This window comes from Coregonus clupeaformis, chromosome 33, assembly GCF_020615455.1.
Source record: "Coregonus clupeaformis isolate EN_2021a chromosome 33, ASM2061545v1, whole genome shotgun sequence".
NCBI classification, from domain to species: Eukaryota; Metazoa; Chordata; class Actinopteri; order Salmoniformes; family Salmonidae; genus Coregonus; species Coregonus clupeaformis.
This window is the reverse complement of record NC_059224.1, coordinates 21,084,668-21,102,098: the sequence shown is the minus strand read 5'-3', so window position 1 is coordinate 21,102,098 and position 17,431 is coordinate 21,084,668. Positions and strand designations below refer to the sequence as shown.

The following is a 17,431-nucleotide window of genomic DNA, read 5'->3' as shown; positions in this document are numbered from 1 at the left end:
AATTTTACAATTAAATTATAGTGGAACATTTTATGCATGTTTGACCTCAAAGCAAATGAGATCACAGTTTTAATTCCAGCATATATCACATAAAATGTCACAGAGAAGGCAACGATAGTTCTACAGCTTTTTTGTGTGATTATACTCAATAGTAGTTCCACAAAGTATTTTATAGTTGATTTGTGAGACTAAATTGCATCTTGTTATGTTTCACTGAACAAGAGGCTTTACAAGAGGAATTTGAATATTCCTAACATACCACAGACTTTAATTAAAAGCTGAAAAACATTGTCAAGGACATCTCTCTCTCCAATTGATGCCTTGTTTTTTTTCTAGTATGAAGGACTGGTGAATGACATTGAAATGATCAGAAAGAGCATGCTGGGTTGGCATTTGGATGTCATTGTGAGATCAGACGCTGAGGCTGAAACAATGTCCTTGTTATGATGGCCCCTTGCTTATTCTCTGTTTTTATAGTTCGCACACATACATATGCATGAAAATGAATACATGTGCATGCATGCACACATACACAATTAAGCAATTACACACACACACACACCCACAAACACAATACACACACACAGTCTAACTGTAAAATGTTCTATCCTCGTGTGGGAAATGTGTAGAGTTGCAGGAAATTAGCTTTCAAATAGCAAAATGTTGTCTCTGCGGCCAAGAGGACAGACTCTTACATTTTCGGTGGGAGCCGCGCCATTGGCCACGCCCACGGCCACTGTCTGCTCGTGTCAAATGGGTCAAAACAAGGGAACAAGGGAACGCATAATAAATCTCTTACTTTTTTACTTTTTAGGAAACTCTTTTACAATCCATTCTTTCCCTCAGAAGACGGTGCATGTGATTAAGGCTCTACCCCGCCAATTAATTCATGGCTTCATAAATATACAAATGCGTTAGCTATCAAACTGGAACTAGATCATCTGAAACAGTCAGGGGATTTGTTCGTTTGTTCTCTCTCCTGGCACTCGGCTGAAAGCTCTGTTGTGTTTTAGACATCAATTATCTAACTGTTTGTTCAGCAGCTCTTCCACAACAACGTCTCACAACATTGAGGATCAGTCAATCATCTAGCCAGTGCTCACACACACACACTGATCTCTAATTGACCACTTGATGCATGTGGGAATTTGGACTTTAATATATTTAATAGCAATTTACTGGAATAAAAGGAAGGGTGCTGCCTCCAGTGATTCAACTAGCCTAGCTGTGATGTGGTGGGAATAATAGTAGTAGCAGTGGTAGGTGTTTAACAGTCTTAGTCTAAATGTGGTTGGGTCCGTGTTTTCATGATGAGGTACAGTGCATTCGAAAAGTATTCAGACCCCTTTACTTTTTTCACATTTTGTTACATTACAGTCTTATTCTAAAATTGATTTTTTTTTTATTGGGTCATCAATCTACACACAATACCCCATATTGACGAAGTGAAAACAGGTTTTCAGAAAAAACAGAAATACCTTATTTACGTAAGTATTCAGACCCTTTGCTATGAGACTCGAAATTGAGCTCAGGTGCATCCTGTTTCCATTGATCGTCCTTGAGATGTTTCTACAACTTGATTGGAGTTTACTTGTGGTAAATTCAATTGATTGGACATGATTTGGAAAGGCACACACCTATCTATATAAGGTCCCACAGTTGACAGTGCATGTCAGAGCAAAAACCAAGCCATGAGGTCGAAGGAATTGTCCGTAGAGCTCCGAGACAGGATTATGTCGAGGCACAGATCTGGGGAAGGGTTCCAAAACATTTATGCAGCATTGAAAGTCCCCAAGAACACAGTGGCCTCCATCATTCTTAAATGGAAGAAGTTTGGAACCACCAAGACTCTTCCTAGGGCTGGCTGCCTGGCCAAACTGAGCAATCGGGGGAGAAGGGCCTTGGTCAGGGAGGTGACCAAGAACCCGATGGTCACTCTGACAGAGCTCCAGAGTTCCTCTGTGGAGATGGGAGAACCTTCCAGAAGGACAACCATCTCTGCAGCACTCCACCAATCAGGCCTTTATGGTAGAGTGGCCAGACAGAAGCCACTCCCCAGTAAAAGGCACATGACAGCCCGCTTGGAGTTTGCCAAAAGGCACCTAAAGGACTCTGGTCTGATGAAACCAAGATTGAACTCTTTGGTCTGAATGCCAAGCGTCAAGTCTGGAGGAAACCAGGCACTGCTCATCATCTGGCCAATACCATCCCTACGGTGAAGCATGGTGGTGGTAGCATAATGCTGTGTGGATGTTTTTCAGCGGCAGGGACTGGGAGACTAGTCAGGATCGAGGGAAAGATTTAACGGAGCAAAGTACAGAGAGATCCTTGATGAAAACCTGCTCCAGAGCGCTCAGGACCTCAGACTGGGGCGAAGGTTCACCTTCCAACAGGACAACGACCCTAAGCACACAGCCAAGACAACGCAGGAGTAGCTTCGGGACAAGTCTCTGAATGTCCTTGAGTGGCCCAGCCAGAGCCCGGACTTGAACCCGATCGAACATCTCTGGACAGACCTGAAAATAGCTATGTAGCGACGCTACCCATCCAGCCTGACAGATCTTGAGAGGATCTGCAGAGAAGAATGGGAGAAACTCCCCAAATACAGGTGTGCCCAAGCTTGTAGCGTCATACCCAAGAAGACTCGATGCTGTAATCGCTGCCAAAGGTGCTTCAACAAAGTACTGAGTAAAGGATCTGAATACTTGTGTAAATGTGATATTTCAGTATTTTATTTGTAATAAATTTGCAAACATTTCTAAAAACCTGTTCTTGCTTTGTCATCATGGGGTATTGTGTGTCGATTGATTAGATTTGTTTTTGTTTTTAATCCATTTTAGAATAAGGCTGTAACGTAACAAAATGTGAAAAAAGTCAAGAGTTCTGAATACGTTCCGAATACACTGTATTTAAAGGTATATACAGTACAGCAGGGTACAGCAACAGCATGAAGAGAGAGAGAGAATGTCAATTTTTCTTTATCGCAAACTCTGATGTGAAAGTAGCGATGCATGTCTACCTTGGCAACAACTCATAAATAATTAATGGGGGTGTTAAATAAATGCTCCACCACACACACACACACACACACACACACACACACACACACACACACACACACGCATAGTCTATTTCCCAAACCCAATCTCTCTCTGCCATAGCCTGCTGTTGCAGTACTCCACGTCTCTGTGGGGACACATATTGGAGGTCCCTGTATAACATTGTATCGAATTTAGCACTGCGAATGCAGTTAGCTACTTTGGCGCTGAGCATGGACTAGACTGGTGATGGGAGGGAGGGGTGGAAGGCACAGTGAACAATAATTATGGTTGTTTTGATTGTGAATATCTGATGGGGGGAAGAGTGACGGTGGTTTGGGATACGCATATAAATGCACATAGAGCCTCAGAGGCAAATGTAACTGTGACTAATCAATTTCATGTGTTTCTGGCGTGAACTCAATTAAGAGAGGGAAGATATGATTCTGTTGGCTAACCTTTCTAAAAAATAAAACAAAAAACCACCCAGAATTCAGAAGCGTGTCAGTGGAGGATTATTAAGTGTTAACAATATTTGTGTGGTGGACCTTGAAAATGTGGGGAAATGTTTCCCTGTGTTTCTATCAGTGCTAAAAACGTTACCACTCCAAAATATTCAAGCAGCCCACTATATCACTCCTTATGCTTAATTTTCCTTAGATTTCACGGTTTCTCTTAGACCTTTAAAATGGCCAAACATGGCACAGACACCCCCCCCACACACACACACTGAGTATATCAAACATTAGAAACACCTTCCTAATATTGAGTTGCACCCACCCCCTCCCCACCACAAACTGATGCGCCTGGCACCTAATACCAACTACCATACCCCGTTCAAAGGCACTTAAATATTTTGTCTTGCCCATTCACCCTCTAAATGTCACACACACAATCCATGTCTGAAATGTCTCAAGGTTTAAAAATCCTTCTTTAACCTGTCTCCTCCACTTCATCTACACTGATTGAAGTGGATTTAACAAGTTACACCCATAAGGGATCATATCTTTCACCTGGATTCACCTGGTCAGTCTATGCCATGGAAAGAGCAGGTGTTCTTAATGTCTTGTACACTCAGTGTTTGCTCTTGTCAGTGGTAATTGGCTGCTGGCTGACTCACTCTCTAATTGGAGGGTAGCTGTCAACAGTACAGGTATTCAAGGCTGCTGCAGCCAGCAGCACAGAGAGAAAGAGAGCCAGTGAGTGTAGCCACATTACAGATGGAGAGAGAGAGAGAGAGACAGTATAGCCACCACCCACCAACCCAGACAGCCACATCAACACCAACTCGCTAGAGAAGAGAACAGCATAGCTTAGAGGAGCTCTGTATATGTAGTCATTTATTTTCTTTGTCTCTGTCTCTAGTATTTCTTCTTCATCCCAGATGCATGTCTAAATGAACTTCATTTAAAATCTGACACAAAGGGAAAGAAAACAAACAAACAAGCAAATTGAGGGAGTGTAGTAGACAGTGGCAGTTGGTGCCGTTTAAGATGAGGGAGGATTATTTAATTTTGAATACAATGAATACACCCCTGATCACACACCCACACAGTTCACTTTCATAGCAGCCACATACAAACTATTTATTTATATCTACGCGCTCTTCTCCTCTCACCTTTTCCCTTCGCTTGTGGACTTCAGTGCACAACACATCAGCTGTCTGTGACCAGGCGAAAAAACATTTCCAAGCCAAACCTTCATATCATGACTGCTAACCGCTACAACACAGCCTACATCGTTGTCACATCATAGTCAACATAGCTACTAGAACTAACACATTAGTAAACCTGCTACAATTATGCAGTACAGTGTAATTGTACAGTCAGCAGCATGCACTTTAGCAGTTACACCGGTGGGCCCCGGTGGCAATAAATTAATACAACCAAAAGCTTACCTTGACTTGGAAGAGTTCCAGTGCTGGATAGCCATAGCCAGCTAGCTAACATAGCATCCCTCTCTGTTTAGGCCAGGTGTTTGAGTAGGCTATACTAGCTAGCTGCATTTAATGCTAGCTAAGTAAGTGAAAGTGAAAAAAATATGATATGAAATATCTCTCTCTCTCTCTCTCTCTCTCTCTCTCTCTTGCTTCTCCTTAATTTTGGAAGAAATTAATTTGTTCACTGTTCAACTTTTGTCTTTCTCTCTGTTTGAGTCAACTACTCACCACATTTTATGCACTGCAGTGCTAGCTAGCTGTAGCTTATGCTTCCAGTACTAGATTCATTCTACGATCATTTGATTGGGTGGACAACATGTCAGTTCATGCTGCAAGAGCTCTGATAGGTTGGAGCTCCGGAAGTTGTCATAATTACTGTGTAAGTCTATGGAAGGGGGTGAGAACAATGAGCTGCTTAAGTTTTGTATTGAAGTCAATGTACCCAGAGGAGGACTGAAGCTAGCTGTCCTCCGGCTACACCATGGTGCTACCCTACAGAGTGCTGTTGACGCTAGTAGCATTCAAATAGTATTCAGACCCCTTCACTTTTTCCACATTTTGTTACGTTACAGCCTTATTCTAAAATGGATTTAATTCAATCTACACACAATACCCCATAATGACAAATCAAAAACAGGTTTTTTAAAATTGTTGCAAATTTATTACAAATAAAAAACTGAAATATCACATTTACAAAAGTATTCAGACCCTTTACTCAGTAGTTTGTTGAAGTACCTTTGGCAGCGATTACAGCCTTGAGTCTTCTTGGGTATAACGCTACAAGCTTGGCACACCTGTATTTGGGGAGTTTCTCCCATTCTTCTCTGCAGATCGTCTCAAGCTCTGTCAGGTTGGATGGACAGCTATTTTCAGGTCTCTCTAGAGATGTTTCAATTGGGTTCAAGTCCGGACTCGTCCCGAAGCCACTTATGCGTTGTCTTGGCTGTGTGCTTAGGGTCGTTGTCCTGTTGGAAGGTGAACCTTCACCCCAGTCTGAGGTTCTGAGCGCTCTGGAGCAGGTTTTCATCAAGGATCTCTCTGTACTTTGCTCCGTTCATCTTTCCCTCGATCCTGACTAGTCTCCCAGTCCATGCCGCTGAAAAACATCCCCACAGCATGATGCTGCCACCACCATGCTTTGCCGTAGGGATGGTATTGGCCAGGTGATGAGCGGTGCCTGGTTTCCTCCAGACGTGACGCTTGGCATTCAGGCCAAAGAGTTCAATCTTGGTTTCATCAGACCAGAGAATCTTGTTTCTCATGATCTGAGAGTCCTTTAGGTGCCTTTTGGCAAACTCCAAGTGGGCTGTCATGTGCCTTTTAATGAGGAGTGGCTTCCGTCTGGCCACTCTACCATAAAGGCCTGATTGGTGGAGTGCTGCAGAGATGGTTGTCCTTCTGGAAGGTTCTCCCATCTCCCCAGAGGAACTCTGGAGCTCTGTCAGAGTCACCATCGGGTTCTTGGTCACCTCCTTGACCAAGGCCCTTCTCCCCCGATTGCTCAGTTTGGCCGGGTGACCAGCTCTAGGAAGAGTCTTGGTGGTTCCAAACTTCTTCCATTTAAGAATGATGGAGGCCACTGTGTTCTTGGGGACCTTCAATGCTGCAGACATTTTTTGGTACCCTTCCCCAGATCTGTGCCTCGACACAATCCTGTCTCGGAGCTCTCGGACAACACTGTAGACCTTCATTGCAAAACAGTGTGTTTTAATCAATTATTTGGTGACGTGAATATATTTAGTATAGTTTTATCTAAAAAGGATAACTTTTGAAATGTTTCACTATTTTTATTGTTATGAAATTCACTGAGGAGGATGGTCCTCCCCTTCCTCCTCTGAGGAGCCTCCACTGGTAGTGGAGTTGACAATTAAGATGGAAGCCATCTTTGTCCCGTCTTTGTGATATTATCCACAAAGAGACGGAGATAGTAGTGGAGAGAGATATTTGGATTAATCAATGGCCACAGAGCTCAAGCTGAGGGGCTAGTGATCCCTACAGAGACCATAGAAACTATAGTAGACTTAAAGGTCACTGCCTATTACCTTGAAGAGCAAAGGACGGGACCTTGTTGGGAAGATTTGACACATGGCCTAAGCTCTGCTACTCTTTGTCCCCCTTCTCTCTTCATGTGGCCTGGTCTGAAAGGATACTGTCAGTGAACGTAACAATGACAAGACAGTGAGACTATTCTAAATTGCTCACCTCCTTGTTGGTTGGATACAGGTCGACTCCCATCTTCCAACATCTTGCAAACAGTTCTATCAGGTCGGTAAGCAGACAGAATGCAGCAACACCATTGCTACGGCTAGCAGAAGTCCCATGTGTCACTGGATAAATGGCTAAATTCCTGCTTATGAGTTCATGGGGAAATGTAACACAGACATAATTCTTTAGTAAATTATTTTATTGGTTTTCTGTTGTGATGAAAGCTTTTTTTCTTCAGAATGAACTTGCTCTTCCCTCTCCAAAATATTGAACTGACTGTGCATCAGTGCCCTGATTGAACTATTAAATGAAACATTCATTATACTGTAGTTTAAATAGCCTTTCTTCATAATTGATTTGTTAACCACGTTTGATGAAAGTTTAATTGGGAGTTAAGTGAAATGGGGTTTTACCAATAAGTGCCTTACAAAAGTTTTGATTTCTCTCCACTTCACAATTCAAACACAGTGCTTGGTCCTATGTAAAGTTCATTATCTGCTCTCTCTCTCTCTCTCTCTCTCTCTCTCTCTCTCTCTCTCTCTCTCTCTCTCTCTTCTGCTCTAGTGATGGATGGGCAGATCGTGATGAGGTGGTAGAGGGGTATGAACAGGAAGCAGAAGGTGGGATCACGATGAAGCTGCAGTCAGAGGAAGTGAAGTCATTTGATGACTACTTCCTGAAGCTGCGTTTGGACACCAACACACGGAACCCGTGGTTCCCAGAGTTCTGGCAGTACCGCTTCCAGTGCCGGCTGGCCGGACATCCACAGGAAATGAAGAAATACAAGAAAGTCTGCTCCGGTGAGAACCACTAATAAACTACATTACCCAGAGTCATGATGAATTAGCAGGGTTTAGGTTGGGAGGAGGAAGGTTATATTTTGACCACAATGTCAATACATGATGAGTTAGGCCGGGATAACATGAATAGTTAATCTTAATGTTTTGAAATAGCAATTGTATGATAATGATATTGAGGTCTCCCTTTTTCCCCCTTTCCAAATACTCTCTCTGCTTGCGAACAAAAGGTGATCTAGGTAAACTGAGTTGTTGCCCCACCAAAATCACTAACATCTTTTTTATGGATATTATTCACAACAAATCACAATTAACATACCGATTAGATGTATTACCTGAAACAATGCTCTATAAGCATGCTTTCAAACATTTTGTTAGAAAAGCTTTTCTAAGTATTGATGTTGTTGTGAGTGTGTTCACCTCAACATTTAGGTATTATACATGTACTACTTTGTAATACCTGACTCTCTTAAGACTTATTAAGTAAACCAATATGGGTTGATCTAAGATAGTTTGCTGTATCTCATGTTATGTTCTCTTCCTAAAGATCTCCAAGGTGGTAAGTGTATATTTCAGGATTAAGGAGATGATGACTTTACCTGCACTTGCATCGTACTGTATAAGCACATCACTTCACTTCGGCAAGACTTGTAGAGTTTGACTGGTGCCAGCTCTGAGGATCATGTTGGCCTCTTGTTCTACCTCTAGACCAGTGAAATAAATAGAAAGCTCCAAATTGGCTGCTGTGTTCGGAGAAAGCCTTTGGTAGGGTCAAATCAGTCAAACTCTACTGTACAAGCTCTTGGGTTGTTTTTTTGAAAGTACTGCAATGTGGAGGGAGCACAAGGAAGAATGAGTCACTGAAACACCCCTTTCAGTAGAACACCACGGTAACGGTATGAGAGCGATGTGTTCTATACCCCCTCTGCTGCCTATCTGCATGATCACCACAGACAAAATACGGCCATTTTGTAAATGTATAGAGAAACAATAGGAAAATATGGAGAGAAAATGGATTGAGATTTAAGCAGTTAAACATTCACGGAGTAGCACCTCAGGTACAGTATGATAATAGGGTGAATGAATGTATCTTTTAAAAAATGTCACTATTAGTGCTATGGTTGCCCTATTCCCTGTGCTTTGTTAATGTCCACCTTTGATTTGCCAGTTGTATTGCCTGACAATGCTTTCAGCTGGCTGATCAAAAATGCTTGTTACACAATATGGTGTCCACAGACTTAACTGTTTCTCCCTCAAGATTCCTCCAAGTTCTGTATCCTTTGGAAGAAAATAAGCCTTTGAACACCTTATTGTGATCTACTGTATGGTGTGTGCCAATTCTATTGTGCTGCAAAAGAGAGATGTTTTTGTTGTATGTTTTGATCCAATTATAATTCAAAACTCAGTTCTTTATGGGTAGGAGAAGGTTAGTTGTATAATTCTCTTGTGGTACAATATTGTTTGTGACAAAATGTTCACATTGATACGGCATTGTAAATCCAGCACAAACAAACAAAATGTTCGCCCTCCTTAGAAAAACAACATCAACCAATCCCCCATTTTGACATTCTGTAAATTTCTCACCAATCCCTAGGCAACGAGAGTCTTCATGAGAACTACGTCCAGGACAGTAAGATGGGCTTCGTCATTAATGCCATCTATGCCATGGCCCACGGTCTCCATGACATGCACAGTGAGCTGTGCCCTGGCCAGCCAGGCCTGTGTGAGGCCATGGACCCCATCGACGGCAGCAAGCTGCTGGACTACCTGCTTAAGACCACCTTCAGAGGGGTATCAGGGGAGGATGTGTACTTCGACGAGAACGGGGACACTCCTGGCAGGTGAGGGACATGGATGGAGTAGGAGGAGAGGAGGTGGCGAAAGGAGGAGGAGGAAGAGGGGGATGGGGGGGTTGCTATGGAGAATTGTTGGTGAGCAGATTTTGTGTGAAATGACTATGAACACATATGTATGGGCATACGTACACACACACACACACAACGTACACACACAATGTACACACACACACACACACACACACACCTTAACCACTCAGAATGAATGCCTAAACTGTTAACCTTTGAGTTATTTTTATTTTAACCCTGTAACCACACAGATTTAACCCTTTAACCACACGGAATTAACGCATCGAAAATAATATGTCGAATTTCGAAGGGAAAATATGAGATCTTGTTGCCAGCCAGCTACAGATAGTCCCTGAAAGACAGGTGAAAAACACCCCCAGTCATCTGTTTTTCAGCTAGAGATCAGAGCTAGTACTTAGGCATGGCCTCATAATCAAAATAGATCTGGGTTCTAATCCCAAATTGGACGTTCTGTACCCCTCTAAGTGGCTTTACCTGAAATTGCTTGGCAAAACTTCCAACTATATAGTCTGTAAGATGTTAAAGTGATTGAATAAAGGGGTCTGCTCTAAGCAAGGGATTTAGGGGTTATCATTAAATCACCTGCCACTTATTCACTCTTAATTTCTCCCTTTCTCTCTTTCTCCATTTTGCCCTTGCTCGGTGTCTTTCTCTCTCTCTCCCGTAATCTCTCCCTGTCCCTCTCCATTTATCTCACCCTCTCCATGTCTCCCCCCCTCACTCCCTCTCTCTCTCACCCCTTCACCCTCTCCTCTCCCCCTCTCAGGTATGACATCATGAATCTGCAAAGTGTGGGAGACGGTAGCTATGACTACCAGCAGGTGGGCTCATGGCACGAGGGCATTCTGAACATCGATGACTGGAAGCTGTGGATGAACAACAGTGACATGGTCCGCTCCGTCTGCAGCGAGCCCTGCTCCAGGGGACAGATCAAGGTACAGACACTGAAAAACCACGCTGAGCCAGGTTGGGCCAGGGTGGATTGGGATAGGTCCTGAACCAGTCCGTCAGGAATACCCAGAATCCAGTTTAGTGCACAACTACTTTGACTATGTTTGTGCTTTAATGATTTTGTTTAATCTTATTTTAACTAAGTTTGCTCTGTAAATTGATCCCTAGCTTAGGAATTGATGAGCAGATTTAGTTCCTGGTTGAAAAGGTATAATTTCATTGTGTATTAACACAATGCAGTGGAGCCTATATTATCTTGAGGAAACACCTTGAGTCTCTCCAACCAGGGCCAGTGTTATTCAGCCTGGCCATAAGCCCCCCATAGGGAGCATGCACACTCTCCTGTCTGCTTTAGCTGGGCAAGCAACAGCTTTGTTTACAGTGCTGTGCATCACCCTGTTTTACATATCACTGCTCTGGTAACATACACTCTAGGAACAGGACAAAGTAAATGCAGCTGAGCTTGTCTATTGGAATATAATTTGTGTGCGGCTAAGGAAAAACTGTTACACCATATAGGTTATTATAAAATGCACCTGACTTGACTTATTAATTTTAGCTCCAAGTGGCGCTTCAACTTGCACCATCAAGGCCATATTAGACGCTAATACCCATCTTTATATCTGATTGCGGTTAGTGCTGTGTGGGTGTGGGGGTTGTGATTTGTTGTGGTTTGGGTATTGGTATTGTTTTGACTGAGAGCTTGTGACCTCTGACCTCTTTGTGATCAGGTGATCAGGAAGGGCGAGGTGAGCTGCTGCTGGATCTGCACTACCTGTAAGGACAACGAGATTGTCCGGGATGAGTTCACCTGTCAGGCCTGTGACCTGGGCTGGTGGCCCGATGACGAGCTGGAAGGTAACTAACTAACTAACTAACTAACTAACTAACTAACTAACTAACTAACTGGGAACTATCTATTTATGTGCCATAATAACTGACTACATGGCTCTACCTAGCTGTAGCTCCCCCAGCTCCTACCCCCTCTAACCCTACTATCTTCTCTAACCTGTATGTCTGGCACAATACACAAATTCATATAATTTCATAGCTCGCATCCACCTGTGGGCTGCCACTCAAAAATAAGAAGTTTTAAAAAGTACACAAATACAAAGCATTGATCACCATGATCATACCACAGAGCCAAAAAGTAACAATACATTTAGTGTGTAAAGAAAAAAAAGAAGAAACATATTCTATTCTTGACACAATACATTATTTACTATTCAGTTCTATTGAGTACAAAATAATCTGAAACACAACCAAAACAAACAGCACATGCATTCAACAAATTTGTAGAGTCACAAGCTTGATGTAGTCATTGCATGCTATAGTACACACATAAGTGAATTTGTTCCAATACTTATGGTCCCCTAAAATGGGGGGACTATGTACCAAGAGTGCTGTCATTTCTAATATGGATTAAAATACCCTCAAATTAAAGCTGACAGTCTGCACTCTAACCTCACAGTCATTGTATCATAACCAAAGTGCTGGAGTGCAGAGCCAAAACAACAACAAACTTGTCACTGTTCCAATACTTTTGGAGCTCACTATATTTCTCCATATTCTGTTCCAGTTACTTTTTTAATGGCTAGCTCAGAATATGAGATTTCCAAAAGTTGCTTATATATTATAGAGATCAGTCCTTTCGGGAGCCCAGATCATTTATTTAGAAATGCCATCATTGGATGGTTCAGTTATTGGGTTTCCCAAGGGACCATAGAACAAAGGAGTTGCCTGGTAATGTATATGTGTCTTTCAAATCTTGGAATGTTCTCAAACCATTACTGCCCATGATATCAGCAAGGATACAGATTCCACATTTGGACCATTGGGTGGATGTAAAAGGCCGCCCTACAGATCGCAAAGCCTTATTGTGAAATATTGGAGTGTGGGCATGTCATTTTGATTTCCAGTTACGTTGTTTTTCAATTTTCCACCAAATAGAGATTGTGTAAGCAATAATAGAACCAAAGCGTAGTTTACATTGTTTAAGGGATATATATCAGTGAAGACCACCGCTTCCAGGGCAATAGGAGACACCATATTTCTTTCTATACTCAGCCAGGGGAAGGAAGAATCATGTCTAAACCAATTTAGGATGGGATGAAATGCTAATGCCTGGAAATACAATTGAATGTTTGGTACGGATAGTCCTTCTACGTCTTTCCCTCTTTGTAAGTTTGTTAATTTTATCCGGTATCGCTTACCTTGCCATATAAATTTTTTAACCGAACTATGGATTTTATCCCAATAGCCTGAAGGGGAAGACAAGGGAAACATTGAACTACAGAAATTCAGCCGTGGCAATATATTAGTTTTGACAATAGATATTTTGCCGGTTAAAGCAACTGGATTGTTAGCCCATCTGCTGAGGTCGGATTGAATTGATTTGAGTGTTCTGTTAAAGTTTCTAGCAATGGTTTTATCTAAGGTCTAGATAAAGTAGATATCGTCAGCGTATAATGAGATGACGTGATCTGTAAAATTGAGAGATATTGGTGTAATTTCTGTTGATTGTATAATTGCCTGGGCCGGGGGCTCCATAGACAATAACAATTGCAGAGGTGTGATGGGATCACCTTGCCTGCTACTTCTAGTAATTCTGAATGGAACAGAGCAGGTACTGCCTGTTATTACTATGGCTGAGGGATTGGCATATAGTATTTTAATCATATTAATGAAATTGGAGCCAAGTCCCCTATGTTCCAAAACCAACCAAAGATATTAACATTCTAGTCTATCAAAAGCTTTTTCTGCGTCGAGAAATAGAACTGCCCAAGGAGCTTTGGTTTCTGATGAAGGATATACAGTTGAAGTCGGAAGTTTACATACACCTTAGCAAAATACATTTAAATTCAGTTTTTCACAATTCCTGACATTTAATCCTAGAGTTAGGATCACCACTTTATTTTAAGAATGTGAAATGTCAGAATAATAATAGAGAGAATGATTTCTTTCAGCTTTTATTTCTTTCATCACATTCCCATTGGGTCAGAAGTTTACATACTGTCACGATTCAGACAGACGACCAGAGGACCACAATTGCGTCACACCAGAAAGTTTATTAAACTTAAGGGAAAAGGGAAGTAGGGAGTGAATGAAGGCTCCAGGGGTAACAGGGATCCCGTCCAATGCGCTGGGTCTGTGCCCCCCCCCAGTGGCAGCGATGCGTCCTATGAAGCCGGTGGTGGGTGGTCCAGAAGTCCTGGGGGGGGGGAGACACAGACACAACAGGGCGGAATGAAACCAGGCAGCAGTACAGTTCAAGGGAAATCCAAAATACGTAGTAGCAAGGCAGAAGGCTGGTCAGAGTTACCGGGATTGAAGAGTAGTCAGGAGTCGAATGGCAGAAGCAGGTCTGGATCTCCTGAGGCAGAAGAGTATCCAAAAACAGGCAGGTCCGGGGTCACAAAACCAGGGTGAGCCAGAAGCGCGAGCAAACAGGTTCGGGTGTGAGCTTTGCAGACGATCTGACACCGGAGAGCTGAAAGACAGGGCCTAAAATACTGGGAGAGGTTAGTGGGTAATGCAGCGCAGCTGGCAGAGTAATTAGAGCCGAGGCAGAGCAGGGACAGGTGGAGCTAGTTAGGCTGAGTAGAGAGAGGGAGGTGAGCAGAGTGGAAGATAGTGGAAACAAATTAAGGTGGTAACCCGGTGGAGTGAGAGGGCTCATGACAGAACCCCCCAAGGGACGGCCCCAGAAGTCCCAAGAGCAACACCACGCCGGGGCGGAGGAGGGGAGCCGGAGGAGGGCTAGAACTCCTCCGAACGGTCCGAGTGAACGTCCTCATCCTCGGAGGAAGCCGGAGGGCCGTGGTCGGGAGATGGGACAGGTCCCGAGACAGGATCAGGCACAGGACAGGAAGCCGAGCGGGCCGGACGGTTAGGGACCCCTCTGGGGCGGCCCCCTACGGATTGCAGGTTGATCCGGATGCCGTTGGTGGAAAGCGGTGATGAGAGTCCTATCCACAATCCGACTAGCTGGCACCCAGGTCCTCTCCTCAGGTCCATAGCCCTCCCAGTCAATGAGGTACTGGAGACCCTACCCCTCCGTCTGGACCGAAGCAGGCGGCGGGACGGTGTAAACCAGACCACCATCGACGAGCCGTGGAGGAGGAGGACCAGGCGCAGCAGGGACCAGCGGACTCTCATGGATGGGCTTAATCTTAGACACATGGAAAGTGGGGTGCACCCTCAGGGAATTAGGCAGTTGGAGCCGGACAGCAGTTGGGCTAATCACTCTTATGATAGGGAATGGGCCAATGAACCGAGGTGCCAGCTTCTGCGACTCCACCCTGAGTGGCAGGTTCTTCGATGACAACCACACCCTTTGACCAACATGGTAGGTGGGAGCAGGAATTCTCCGACGGTTGGCCCCGGTAGTGTAGCTGGCAACGGACCTGAGGAGTGTGGCTCGGGCTTGTGACCAGGTGCGGCGACATCGACGGGCAAAAGCAAGTGCAGATGGGCAAGTAACCTCCTCCTCCTGGCTGGCAAATAGAGGAGGCTGGTATCCATAAACACATTGGAAAGGGGACATACCGATGGCAGAGCAGGTCAGAGAATTGTGTGCGTACTCCACCCATGTCAATTGCTGCGACCAGGAGTGGGGGTTGCGTGAAGTCATGCATCGCAGTGCCTTCTCGAGCTCCTGATTAGCCCGCTCTGACTGCCCATTGGATTGGGGATGGAATCCGGAAGTCAGACTGACTGTGGCTCCCAGCAGGTGACAGAACTCCTTCCAAAAGCGGAGGAGAATTGTGGACCACGGTCAGAAACAACATCCCTTGGCAGTCCGTGGATCCGGAAGACGTGTTCCAGGACCACCTGGGCGGTCTCCTTGGCGGTTGGGAGCTTGGGGAGGGGGAATGAAGTGTGCCATCTTGCTGAAACGGTCAACGATGGTGAGAATGACGGTCATGCCACTTGAAGGGGGGCAGCCCCGTGACAAAGTCAAGGGCGATGTGAGACCAGGGACGTCTGGGCACAGGCAGGGGCTGCAGCAATCCGGCTGGGGGGCTGGCAGGACGACTTGTGTTGGTTGCAGATGGGGCAGGCTTGGACGAATTCCCGTACATCCTTCCTCAGAGAGGGCCACCAGAACCTCTGGGCGAGCAGGTTGTAAGTGCGGGTGGAGCCAGGGTGACAAGCTAGGCGGGAGTCATGTCCCCACTGAATGACCTGGGACCTCAGGTCTTCGGGGACAAAAGGCGGTCAGCTGGGCAAGTGCTGGGACCTGGCTGGTTACGGAGAGCCTCCAGCACCTGTTCCTCAACAGCCCAGGTCAGAGCTGCAACGATGCAGGGACTTGGCAGAATCGACACAGGGTCCTTGGAGGGGGTGTCATCCTTCTGGAATTGACGGGAGAGGGCGTCTGGCTTGGTGTTGCGTGATCCAGGCCGGTATGACAGAGTGAAATTAAACCTGGTGAAGAACAGGGCCCAGCGGGACTGCCTGGAGTTCAACCGTTTGGCCGTGCGGATGTACTCCAAGTTCTTATGATCGGTCCAAACGAGAAATGGAATGGTGGACCCCTCCAGCCAGTGACGCCACTCCTCCAAGGCAAGCTTCACAGCCAGCAGCTCACGGTTCCCTATGTCGTAATTGCACTCAGAGGGGGACAACCGACGTGAGAAAAAGGCACAGGGATGGAGCTTCCTATCCTCCGCAGCCCACTGAGAAATCACAGCACCAACTCCCACATCCGAGCGTCCACCTCCACAATGAATTGCCGGTCCACATCAGGCATCTGGAGGATGGGAGCGGAGGTGAACCTCACCTTGAGGGTACTGAAGGCTTTGTCGGCTGCTGGGGTCCAGGTGAAGGGTTGCTTGGTGCTGGTTAGAGCAGTGAGAGGGGCAGCAACGGTACTGTAGTTCGGATAAACTTCCTATAGAAGTTAGCAAACCCCAGAAACTGTTGCAGCTTCTTTCTGTTCTCGGAACTGGCCATGAAGTGACTGCTGATACTTTGGCAGGATCCATTTGGATACTTCCTTCTGCCACTATGTACCCCAGGAAGGCCACTGTCTTGACGTGAAACTCACATTTCTCTGCCTTGGCGTAGAGGAATTCTCCAGAAGACGATGAAGGACTTGCTGGACATGGCGGGTGTGTTCAGACAGGTTTCTGGAGTAAATTAAGATGTCATCCAGGTAAACGAAGACAAACTTGTTTAACATGTCCCGCAGTACATCATTCACTAGAGCCTGGAACACAGCAGGAGCATTGGTGAGGCCAAAAGGCATAACCAGATACTCGTAGTGGCCTGTTGGTGTGTTGAATGCGGTTTTCCATTCATCTCCCTCCCGGATCCGCACTAGGTGGTAAGCGTTTCTGAGATCCAACTTGGTAAAAACAGTGGCTCCCTGGAGCAACTCAAAAGCAGAGGTGAGCAGAGGCAGAGGGTAACGGTTCTTCACTGTGATGTCGTTGAGTCCCCTGTAGTCGATGCAGGGGCGAAGAGATCCGTCCTTCTTCCCCACAAAGAAGAAGCCAGCACCAGCAGGAGATGAAGATGAACGGATTAATCCTGCGGACAGAGAGCCATTGATGTAGTCCTCCATGGACTTTCTTTCAGGAGCAGACAACGAATAAAGACGACCCCTTG

The 17,431-nt window shown here is 45.0% G+C and overlaps 1 protein-coding gene across 2 annotated transcripts in view; it reads left to right on the top strand.

Moving 5' to 3' along the window:
* Positions 1 to 17,431, top strand: part of LOC121548777 (metabotropic glutamate receptor 1) — a 50,847-nt gene that overhangs the window by 21,122 nt on the left and 12,294 nt on the right. For both annotated transcript variants that reach the window (XM_041860338.2, XM_041860339.2), the window contains exons 4-7: positions 7,747 to 7,982; positions 9,574 to 9,820; positions 10,632 to 10,800; positions 11,548 to 11,674. In XM_041860338.2, coding sequence (XP_041716272.2) covers positions 7,747 to 7,982; positions 9,574 to 9,820; positions 10,632 to 10,800; positions 11,548 to 11,674 — 779 coding nt within the window. The remainder of the gene's footprint in view (positions 1 to 7,746; positions 7,983 to 9,573; positions 9,821 to 10,631; positions 10,801 to 11,547; positions 11,675 to 17,431) is intronic.